Here is a 12,193-nt window from a genome sequence, read left to right as displayed (position 1 = left end):
GTCTGCTCCAGAGACCAAGGCTGGCCCTGCCCCTCCGCTCTCTAGCTGGAGCAATGAGGGCTGACTCACTGCCCGTCCCGCCTTGGCCAAATCCCTGCTGGGATCTAGGGCCAGGAAGGGGGTTAAACTTTCCTTCCCCTGAGTACAGAGCTGCCTTGCCCTACTTACTTAGTGCTGGTTGCAGCTGGGGACTACAAATCCTAAGGCACCTAGAAGCAGGAAGAGGAAGTGATGTATAACTCTGCAGAGTCCTGCTACTGTGATTGTGGACCCCCAGAGACCTTGGGAGCAGCAGGAAGAGGAAGCAAACACACAGCCCATGCTGGCTATGTGCCAGAGAGACGTGCTCTAGTGCCCTCTATCTTCTGGCCTGAGCCACTGCAAGCATGGGTTGCATTTCCTGAATGAAAAGTGAATGTCTGTTCATTTGCTTATTGGTTCAATCCTTGCAGCTTAGATGAACCTGCAAATATTGAATCAATTCAGCCTTGGGCTTTCTGACTGGCTATACTTGGCCAATATGAGCATGGTCACAGCAGCCCCAAACTCTTCCACTATCTGTGACTCTTGAGTACAAACATAGGTCAGGTCATATACCTAAATAAGTGACTTAACTGTGCTTCTTGTAGGTCTCACCACTATGCAGGCCTCTCAGGACTTGCCTAAACTAATTCTTAACTATCACAAGCTAAACCAGTGGTGCTCAATCTTCTAGTCCCATGTGCCAGCGTGATCTAGCATGCAGATCCACATCATCCAGTGTGTGGGGCTCCCTACAGGTCTGGAAATTCGGCAACAGGAGAACAGTATACCACTGCTTCCCTGCTGCCAGATTTCCAGACCCCCAGGGAGACCTGTGGGCTGGATAACACAGTTTTGCAGGCTGAAAGTTGAGCACCACTAAACCAAAATAAGAGAGGCCATATGGAGTTAAAATCAGTTTAACCTAATTGGTGGTTGAAGAAGCAAGTTTAAGAACTAAGAACTAAGAACCAGTTTAAGTTAAATCCGTGCAACTTTCTCATAAAGGTTTTCTTCCCCTGATTTTATAGCAGCTTTCCTCCACTGACTTCAGAGGAACTCCTGCTAACTTCTGGTAGTGTAAGTGGGAGGAGACTCAAGCTTTGTGTGCTTTGAGGTCCGTCATGTTGTTCCTGCTTTGCCTTTATCACACTTCAGTCATTACCATAAATACACTCAGCTCTTGTGATGAGGTTCCTCAAGGCAGCAACTTGTCTTATGTTAGACATGCCTCACTTGTGTATACCTGTGGTGTATCCACATAGCAATTATCTCAAAATCAAAAGCCAGCTTTTACAACAAAGAGTCTGTGATGTGGAGAGGCCAAAAACAGATCAGGAGAGACAGTTTAGTTCAAAAAGAGGTGTGTTGACAGAGCAGTGTCCATGACCGAAATAGCAGGAACTCTTTGGTATAAAAACGATAAATTTGGAGCTTCTTTTCATTTGCCTTTAGGGGTGTGTTTTCAGCTACTCCACACCCAGGAAAGCTAACACTTTGTGTTTATTTTTAAATGAAAACTTGAGTTTCCCACAGAGTCAAGTAACTCTAGGAGCTGAGGCTTTGTGAACAGCACAACTCTTGCCTGTCAGGACTTAGGTGTGTCATCAGAGCCTTGCAGGGTCCAGAGGAGGTTTGGAAAGTCAGGATTCAGGTGCTTGAGCAAAGCTAAATGAAGGAAGCTTGCAGAGCATCTATGTCAGGGTGGGCAATTATCTCAGGCGGAGGGCTGCTTACCAAGTTTTGGCAAGCTGTCAAAGGCCACATGGGTAGTCCCACCCCTTGACAGATGCCCTGCCCCCTGTTCACCATCTTGTGACCAGGACTACCACCCCCCCTAAGCCCTGACCTTTGCCACCAGAAGTCTCTCCCCTTGCCCCCAGTACTCCTTTCAGCATGGGGTTTTGCAATCTCAGAACCAGAAAAATACCAAATTATATTCTAAAAAGTGATCATCTACAACATTCATTAAGTTGATTTCAAAAAATATTTTTGTCCTGATTTACATGCGTTTGTGTAGTGTATGCAGAGGTGACTGTACAATAGCTAAAATGAAGTCTTATTCTTGTATATTGTGGGGGGTGGGTATAGGTTTGTGGGGGCTGTGGGTGTGTGGGGTGTGGGTGTGCATAGCAGGAGGGTGTCTGGGGTTTGCGTATGGCAGTGCGAGGGGAGGCATAGGTGCATGTGTATGGAGGGCTACACGTGTGGGACTCACCCTATGAACACACACACACATATATACACTGCCCCTGTGCCTGCAGACAGACAGACAGACAGACAGACAATGCCCCTGTGCCTGGGAACACACACACACACACTCTCTCTCTCTCTGCCCCGTGCCTGCAGACATGCACATACTCTTCCTCTGCGTCTGCCGACGCACGCATGCACACATACACACCCCTACCAGCATGGCCCCATGCTCCGCGGTCCAGGGATGCAGCCAGGAGCCAGTCACAAGGTGCTGGAGCAGGGCGGGGGCAGGAAAGCAGGGAACTGGCTGGGGGTGGGCAGGGCAGGGCTGGGCTGCTCAAGCCTGCAAGCCTGAGGGCTCCCTCTGGGTCCTACTGCCCCTGACTCCAGCCAGCTTTGACAGGGACATGCAAATAAATATTAATTTACTAAATTTTTTAGGGGCTCCACAGGCTGGATAGAATGGCCTGGCAGGCCGAATCCAGCCCACAGGCCGTATTTTGCCTGCCCCTGATCTGTGTGTATAATGCCTGGCTCCTGCAACTGCCATTAGGAACCTAAGTTGCCCAACTGGGAGGGCTGACAGGGGTGTCAAACACCTACCTTACATTGGGCTGCAGGAAGGCACCTGTTTCAGAATCTCAAACACTTGAGTGAGGTCCCAGCCCAAACTGTTTCTCACAGCCACCCCTTTTGTCCAGGACTGCAGTGATCCCAGCCTCCACACAAGGCATGAGAAACCCAGGTCCAATTCCCTCCTCTGCCTGAAGGGCTCTGAACGGACATTGCCCACTGCCCCAGAGTGCCCTGACCACCAGGCTAGAGGCAACTGTGGAGTGGGAGGAGCACGTGCCATCCCCCCTGTTGAAGCTGTCACTGTCCTGACATATAATACTTAAACACAGATGAAGCCACAGAGAAAGAGATGGAGACACTAAACATGATTGTGTAGCTTTGTGGTGAGGACAGCTGCATGGAAGAGAAAGCCCCGAGCCCCAGCCCCCGCTCCAGTGAAGACTCGATATAGAATCCTTCAATATTCACTGGAGCAAGAGCTGAAACCCAGATCTACTCCTGCAAAGATGAGCTCCCCAACCACTAGGCTAGAGAGTCTCAGTCTCTATCACTCCCAAGAAATAGCGAATGTTTCCAGGCAAGCGGACCAAATTGGGAGAAGATTCTGAGAACGCCCTGCCCCGGCAGAGCCGGCACACAGCGGTTAGGGCAGTCAGGCAAGTGGTCACGGGAGCAAGCTGAGCTCCCTGTAGGCGGAGAAGGGAACTGAACCCGTGTCTCCCACATCTTGGGCACATCCTCTACCCCACCCACTGACCTACTGGTTAAGGACAAGGAAAGGGGCATCACCACTGCTTCCTCGGAGGGCTGGGTTTTGTGTGGGGAAGACTGAAGGATATCAAAGATCATTTATATTTTGTGGCGAAGACAGGTCCAGAACTGCTGACAAATCTATTACCGTTCTTTCATGAAAACTAGCATGACCCATATTCTCCCTCGATGTCATGCTTGCTCTTCCTCTCTGCTGAGACCCTGTGTAGTCCCCAGTGTCAGAACTTGCCACAGGATCCAGCCAATTTGCTCCAAAATTTAATATTTCACTTCAAAGAAAGCTGAAGGCTGAAGTTTTCAAATCTGCCCATGGGAGATCTGGATCTCATCCACTGAAAATCTACCCTGAGATTTTCTAAGGTCTCTGGTTATGAAGAAAACCTAACCAGAAACAGTGTGCCACTGTCATCTACCTAAGTCTGCTGAAAGCCTGAACTCCACTCAGGGTGAATTTGTCAGCTTTCCTCTCATACTCCCATGGGGATCCTTACTTGATCAGGTAAAGGCATGTAGACACTTTGGTGATGGGTGGACAAATGAAACGTATGTTTTTACTGCAGTAAAAGGATAGTTTTGTACACAGAGGCACCTACTTTGATGCAAACTCCTAGTGGAGGCAAGGGATTGAAGATTTCACCACAGTGGAGTTAGTTAAGGTAGACTGCAAGGGAAAATGGATTATGTTGACCTCAATTCTGTGCTTCAAGACAAAAAAACTAGCTGTGCTTTATTTCCCTAGGAGTTTACACTATTGTAGCTATTTCAAGTTAACTAGCTCAATAACAAAATACAGCTGTGTTTGCAGGAGAGACAGGCCTATGTAGATTGAGCCCAAACAAGACTGAGAGGGGAAGTCAGCTGAAGATTCATTTGTGCCTCTCCACCCATTCTAGAGGGATAGCATCTAACTACAGCCAAAATCACCTCACTAAGCTACCCTAGACCAGATCCAAGTCCGCAGCCTCCAGACAAAGACCCAGACCACAAGTACCAGAAGGAAGTTGGGCCTGAAAACTGAATCGGTTGATTCTATATCTAGGACTATATCAATGTGTGACAGGTGCCCTCTTCCTCAGGTAACAGCTAAGAGACATACAATGTAAAACAACACCAAACACTTTCATACTGAGGCTATAGCTATGCTGCCACCCAAGGTGATTGCGGCAGGGGTGGACATGCTCAAGGTAGTTTTCATCAAGCTAGGTGAGGTAAAAAAGCAAGGAAGACACAGTGGACCAGACCTTAGCCACTCTCATATGCACTCAGGATCCCCCTGCTCCTCATCCAGGCCATAATAAGGCCTGTGTCACTGTGCCTTCACAGCACTGTTACCCAGGCTATTGAAGCAAAAGCTCTAGGTATGTGGAACTACGCCGCATTCACTCCTCTCAACTACAGAGTAACCACAGCTTTAGATCCCCATAAGCAATTTTTTGTCCGCCCCCCACAGCAAGGCTTATTTGATCTAGACGTAGTGAAATTCTCCAGACTCCTGACAAAGGCCACTTATTTGCAAAAAGGTACCTAGTCACTGGGAACTGGGGAGTCAGGGACAGAAAGACATGACGCCAACCACATCACTCCTTTGCATGCCGCTCGCTATAGAATCCATGGCTTATTAACCACCCTAGCCTAATAAGCCACTTGTGGCTCATCAACTTTTTTGGCTTCCTCAACAACACAGACTCAGTGTGATTTACTACTGAATCCTCTATTTTAATCAGAGTTGGGAGAATACTGCAAAGGAGCATGCATGAACACCCCATGATCCTTCACTGAGAGATATTTGCTGCCCATCTCTTTACAAAACACTAGTCCTTCTGCTCAGGGAGGCAGAATCAGCACCCTGCCACTTAGCTCACCCATTCTACACTGTGAACCGTCAAAGGGAAACAAGCCAAGCCTTTGCACAGGGCTATGGAAGCATCCCCATTAACAGACAGATTTGGAGAAATCCAGGGGTAGGAGACTAACCAGCCACATTCTCACACCTGGGACTCCCCCCGCCTCCAATGCCTTACAACCTTGCACAAGGTAGGTGCAAAGTGTTATTACATCACAACTGTCACTTTGCATTGGGGTAAATACACAAGATGCAAACCAGGATGATGAAGCCATTATTGGCAATAATTCAAGCAGGTCTCATTTTAAAGGCCAATGATGAGTGCTTAATGTCCAAGTTCAGAGGGCCTTCACAAGGGGCCAAATTATTCATTATTTAAATGACACTAGTGCCTAGAGAGCCTCATGGCACTGAGTACTGTATGCACATGTAACCAACTGGCAACCCCCGTCCCAAGGAGCTTGCAGACTAACTAAACCCTTCAGGCCAGAACTTATTCCACCTATTAGGTACATAGGTAGACTTACATGCCTAAGCGTGATTGTATTCCACCCTGTATGAATAATGCAAAGGGTACCTCAGTCACCTTCCTCCTTCTTGCTTTTTTGTGACTTATTCTTAAGACTAAGGTGACAGTGTGCCACACAAGTAGATATATTAATAAGTTGGAATAGAATTGAACTTAGGCATCTAAGTCCACTTTGGTGCCTAAACAGGTGGAATAAAATCAGGTCCTTCTTGTGCAGATACAAATCTTCCAATTTCACTTTAGCCTTGAAGACTTGTACTAAAAGACAAAGCTTTTTCCTTTCTGGCTCCTAGGAATTGTAAGCTTTGTCCAGCTTAGAGGCCACATTGTAGCTCAAGTTAAATGACCTCCAATTTGCCGGTGTGAATTGAGTCCTTTTCCAAAGCTGTGTGCCAGAGTAACTGAGAGCGCAAAGTCACATCCGTTTTCAAGCTGATTACATGAAACAAGTGGACACCACAGGGCAAACCCTTCTGCTTCTATTTAAGAGGGACTTATTTCAGCTTAGGTCAAATGTGCTCTTAACTGATTTAAACAATATCCAAATCACCCTCCTTAAGATGATAATAAGTGCAGCCACTCAGCCTTTTTCACCAGCTTAACCAACTCATGTTAAACTCCCACCTCAGTAGGACCTAACATGACTGTCAGTGCAAATGCTGGCCCTCTGCAAATATTTAGTCTTGGCTAGGGATCACCACAAGGCTCAAAAGAAAATGACAGAGACAGGAACAGGTCTGAAGGTCGCAGTCAGCCCTCTAGTGAACCGTGCCCAGGAAGGGGTGTCTGTGGTGTGGCTAAGTTAGTATTTACAATTGAGTTTGCTGGAAACTGCCTAGCTTGGGTTCCACCAGGATAAAGCCTCTCTGGTGGAGACAAGGCTTTAGAGCATGGCTAATACTCATACAAAACATTTTTCTTTTTTTTTCCCCCTTAATTCTGTTCACAAAGAATTCAGCTTGGCGGTTTTCCTGCATTCCTCTGCCCTCGTTCTTTAGCACTGGGACCACTGGCATGAACACAGGATTTCTTCTCACAGACAGCTTCTCTTCACCCCCGCTATGAGGTTATCACCCTCTGTGTGACAACATAGAGGGGAACGTAGAAGTCCCTCAGCTGTCCCAACCAGAGGATTATGGCTCCCAGTTGGTAAGTTGTAGCAGAAACAGAGGAGCTCTTAGGAAACAAGGCGTTCTAAGCCAAAACCCGCCCCCCAGCTACACCCGAGCAGTCTCACTCTGGGCAGGTTCTGGCCCCATATTCGTACGGATTTCCTTAGTGGTATAAAAAAAAAAAAAAGAATGGAAAAAACTACAGGAACTCTCCAGGGCTAAATTCCACTCTAAAGCAATGGCAGCAGAGGCAGCTGAGTGACACCAGGGTGGGACTTGAGCAGGATTGTTTCTAAATAAATGCCATTACCTAGATCTTCTGTACGGTGCCAGCACCACCCCCAAGGGGGAAATGCCACCATCCTGACCCAAAGAGTAGTAGCTAGGACCTTCACTGCAGTAAGAGCTACTCACAAAGCAGCCACTTCTCCATGTGAAGATGGCCCTTGGAGCTCAGTAGGATGCTCCCCCGAAAAAACAAGTCTATTTTCCTGTTTGCTTGTAGGCCAGGCGTGACTGAGACCCTTCTGGTAAGGTAGTGAGACAAGTTAAACCAGACCCACCCACACGCCACAACCTGTCTGTGTGCATCACACCTGACTTCCTCCCCACAGTGGTATGGGAGGACACCACCTGACTGCATGCCTGTTGCCTACACCTTTCCGTCACAAAATATTTGCCCTGGAGAGAAATCAGAACTGGATTCTCTTGCCTACCTCCTCCCCTGGGAGGTCAATAGCAGGCTGGGGAGGAGGGAGAACAACCCCACAGAAAGACAGAGTCTCTTGGGTGCATATTACTTGGGGAAAACAGCAGTTTTCACCTTGGCAAGGGAAGCATGTCTGTAGCACCTCAAACCTGGCCATCCTGGCTCTCCTTCTCTACACCACAGGAGCTTCCTCTGCTACCTCCCCTCCTCAAAACATTCAAATGTTTCATGTTCATTAGGCGAACATGACCAGAGGAAGGAGCCTGGGGCAAATACCCTGGAATCTGTGATTAAGAGATGGCTTTTCTCCAAGACTCACCTTTCCACTGCTGGGCAAACCCATTCGCAAGTAGCAGGTTCCCAGATGCAGCTCACTCTCTCACTGTATTTGGTGAGTACAAGGTCCACTCGGGACCCTGCTGCTCCAGCAAGCCCCATGCTCTGCTGCTGCCATGAGCACCTCATTAGTAAACCATGGTGCTCTGATTGGTGTTTCATTCCCCAGCTGTGATGAAACAAGGTGTCTTCAGCTCCCTGGCCCAAAAGGCCATCTGGGCTCTGCACTGATAGGCAATGACTGACTTTCCAGAATGGACTCTAAAGGCTCTGGCTCTCTGAAGAGGGCTGTGGTGCTCTCCAAGGAGAGGTAGGCAAAGCACCAAGGCCTTCCTGGAAGACATGTGGCCACATCCAAGCCATGCTGAGAGCGAAGTAAATATGAGCTGGCTTCTTTCAGAGGGTGACAATGACTGTCCCTGTCTACCCAAGGTACCTTTCATGCCTCAGGCCATGCATGCATTGGAGCAGAGGGAAAGGAGTCCTGAGATCCTGCCTCAGAAACCAAGCCAAGTATATAGTGTCCCATCTTCCTTCAACTCTGCACAGGCAGGGAAAACAGGTTTTGCCTACCACTGGATTTCATGCTTGTCCTTGAACCATGAGGAGGAGCATAATTAACTGATGTCTCATTATCTTCTGGAAGGCAGTTATGCCTGGTCAGGGTTATATGGTAATTCCTATCAGTGCTCACTCAAGAAAGTCCCTGGCAGAGCTACGTTTCTGAGCAAAACACCGATCACATAGCTCCCAAAATGCAGTGGGCTTCCCCTTCTCAGTTTGGGTGGGAGGGAAGGAAATTAGGCCCACATTGGATTCCTCACTCCACAGTGGGATAAATGTCAGGCTGTAATGTGGTATGGCAGAAACTGTAGCAAGGGCACTAGGCAGGCACACTTCTGGCTGACTGGCAAGGAGGATTTTGGCCTTCTTCCTGGCCCGAGAGATTCCAGCCAGCCTCTTCAGTGGCTGTGCAGTCCAAGAGGCCAAACACAAGGCTGGGGATAGCAGCACCCAAGTTCTGCTGCTAATTTAGCATGCAGTCCTGGAGAAATCACTGAGGCCCAAATTCCCTAAAGTGGCCTCTAATTCTGTGGGTCCCATTTGAGACTGCTTGGGCCTTGTTTTCAACCTAATCTCATACAAGTCAGCAGGGACCTGGGAGACTCAGCACCTCTGAAAAGCAGGAGCTAGAACCCAAAGACACCTAAAATGAGGGGTCCCTTTGGAAACCTTGGCCTGGGCAGGGCAGCAAAATGGCTAAGGTGTCCTGATGTGGTTCCAGGCGCATGAATTCAAAGACTCACTCTGGACTCAGGCTGAAGGCTGCCTCTAGTCAACTCAGTTGTGAATACACCCCTGGTCATTTAAGCTAAGAGGTAGTCAAAAGTGCTGCTAACTATACGATTCCCTTGGGGACCACTAGCTATAGAGACTGGTGTGTCTTACCTATGCCAGCCTGATGGGTCATTAGGCCTGAACAAACCTTGACTTTGAAGCCTTGGGCCATAACTTCTAGGGTCTCAGGCTCTCCAGCTATAAAATTAGAGCAATGACACATACTGGTGCCACAGGGAAGCTGGGAGAATGGACTGATGTGTGCATAGCACTTTAAAAGGCACAGCACCCCAGAAGGGCTAAGAACTGAAGATCCTCTACAGCAGCCCTTCCATCATCCCACAAACTTCTGTCTTCAGAATCCACCCCTGACTCCCACCTCCTGCTCTACAAGGCCAGAAAACAAATCTGCTCCAACTTTAGGAGAAGGCCACCTCCAAACAACTCAAGTGTTGTCCAACCAAGCAGCTACCCAAGGCACTGACAAGTTTTGCTACATTATTACACAGCAACCTTTGAGAAAGCCGCATCTCAGCATGGCTTACCTTTCTGGAGGTGAATAATGTCCGGAAAGTTGGAAAGTAGCCCCTGGTATAAGGAAAGAGTGTCCAGCATGAGGAAAAGGTCATTCTTGGGCTGCTCAGCAAACATCTCCCCTACAGTCTCGTATGTCTTGCCTGTGTGGGAGATGGCATTGTTGAGGGCATCCGAGCTGTAGGGTGGGTCCATCTGGAAGGAGTGGCTGATGGCTTGGAAAGCGTTGCCCAGCTTCTGGAACTCCTTCCTGAAGCCTCCCAAATGCTTGCGGACCAGCTCGGAGGCCACATTGGTCAGCTGCAGAACACTGTCATCCATTTTCTTGCTGAAGGCCTTGAACGAGTCCACACGGTCCTCCACATCCTGCAGGTCCTGGTGCTCCGTGGGAATCTGAAGAGTCAGAAGGAAGCTGGCCCCGACCATCTCATCCTTCTCCGCCCGCCGCTTCCCCAGCTTCCATTGCTTGTCATCACGGCAGGTGAGGAAGTGCTGGAAGCCCTCATACTGGGAGAGGACGGGGTGGCTGGTCATGTGGTCCATCCACAAGATCAGCCTCCGCTTGCGCTTCTCAATGAAGTCCTCCTCAAAGCGACCAGTGGCCTGCTTCTCTGGCAAGTGGGGCACCGAGATCACTGTGAACTTGTGCAGCAGGCGGTTGTACAGCCAGTCAAAGTGCTTGTACCGCCGGTAGACTGGGGAGGTGATGTTGCTGGGAGTCAGCTTATAGGAGATGTAGCTCTTGATGCCCTTGAATTTGGTCTGCTTGGTTGGGTCCTCCACAGAGCAGATGAAAGGGTGTGGATTGGCCCTCCATTGGGGGCCTTTGGACCCCATCTCAATATAATAAGCCTCAGCAATCTTGGACATAAGGGGCACATCCCCCAGGATAAAGGCCTCCACCCCCGAGCGGACGAAACAAGAGAAGCGGTTGAGGTTCCGCCCTACCACGCTGCCCCTCTTGGAGGAGCTTATGCTGTCCTGTCTCTCTAGGGCAGGCTTGGGTCGATAGCCAGCGTTCTGGCTGGGGTACACCACAGGGTACTGCAGGTGAGGGGAGGGATGCCCGTTGGTGCCAGGGCCACTTCTGGGTTCCTCCACCACCGTGCAGCCATCGTCCCAGTCATCCCAATCATCGTCGTCGTCATCCTCAAAGCTGCCCTGGTTGGAGATGCTGGTGTTGGGAGGATGCACACAGAAGGAGGAGTCATGTCCAGGAGAGCCAGCTGGGCTGTTTGAATAGTCCGTATAACTGGAGCTCGACCTGGACCGCAGGATCTCCACGTAAGAGGCAGGAAAGAGGCCAGTCTCCCCTCTGCTGTTCTTGCCCTGCAGCCACCCGTCCAGGGAGTTTTCACTGAAGATCACCAGCTCCTCGTTCTCTTGGATGCTGATCTCCTCTTTGTTTTCACTCTGGAAGTTGTAAAGTGCTCGGGCTTTCAGCGCCATGGCTGTTTCCTGCAGGACTGCACAACTCAGCCCTTGAGAACAGGCAGATAATCGCTCAGGTACTTAAACAGCTCCTGGCAGAGGAGGACACTGCACACACTCTCTTTATGGCTTAAAACCTGGTCCCGAGCTGTGGGAAAGGACTGAGTTGATTTAACCATGCAGTAAAAATATATAGTCTAAGATGTAATTTTCAAGATCTAAAAATGCCAGTGAATCTTGGGGACTCAGTTCCTTGGTGCCAAATGATATTCCTGGGGTGCACAGACATGCTCTGCCCCTCCATTTAGGTGACATAAGCCTCCGTCAGACACATCCACATCCACATCCGCAAACCCCTCATGTCCACACAGCTTCGACTTTGCTGCCCACGCCGTCCACCTTCTTGGCTTGAACTTACATTAACCAAAAAACCAAGGATCCTGATCAGCCAGGAGCAGGAGGCCGAACTCCCCTCACCCGCTGGAGCTTTCTTCTCAAGGGCTTTAAAGAGAAAAGCCCAGGGCCGGCCTGGCCTCCTCGCCCGCCGAGCTGTGTCTCCGGCGCGATGGCGAGTGGCAGCGCTGGCAAAAGCCCTGGAAGGAAGGAAAACAAAACACAACCTTCAGATGATCCCAGCCCAAACGTTTGGCAATCTCTCCGGGGCGGGGGGAGGGAAGGAGGGGGAGCCACATCCCTCCGCCAGGGCGGAGGAAGGAAAAAAAGGAGCGCGGCCGGCCGGGCCCAGGGCAGCCCGCACGGCACGCACTGCCCCGCGCCCAGCCCGCCGGGGGGACGCA

The 12,193-nt window shown here is 49.7% G+C and overlaps 1 protein-coding gene across 2 annotated transcripts in view; it reads right to left on the bottom strand.

Moving 5' to 3' along the window:
* The window catches only part of SNX33 (sorting nexin 33), a 16,452-nt gene extending 4,463 nt beyond the window's left edge, over positions 1 to 11,989 (bottom strand). Inside the window, exons 1-2 of one of the 2 annotated variants that reach the window (XM_019533343.1) lie at positions 11,815 to 11,989; positions 9,977 to 11,544 (exon numbers count right to left, since the gene is read on the bottom strand). In XM_019533343.1, coding sequence (XP_019388888.1) covers positions 9,977 to 11,414 — 1,438 coding nt within the window. In that variant the 5' untranslated portion in view covers positions 11,415 to 11,544; positions 11,815 to 11,989. Of the gene's footprint in view, positions 1 to 9,976 lie in introns of both variants that reach the window. The other variant, XM_019533342.1, reaches the window with a different exon arrangement.
* Positions 11,990 to 12,193: the final 204 nt, after the last annotated feature.

Source organism: Crocodylus porosus, unplaced genomic scaffold (genome assembly GCF_001723895.1).
Source record: "Crocodylus porosus isolate Cpor-Errol unplaced genomic scaffold, CroPor_comp1, whole genome shotgun sequence".
NCBI lineage: Eukaryota > Metazoa > Chordata > Crocodylia > Crocodylidae > Crocodylus > Crocodylus porosus.
Note: the sequence above shows the minus strand (reverse complement) of the source record. Positions and strands in the feature narration are given on the sequence as shown.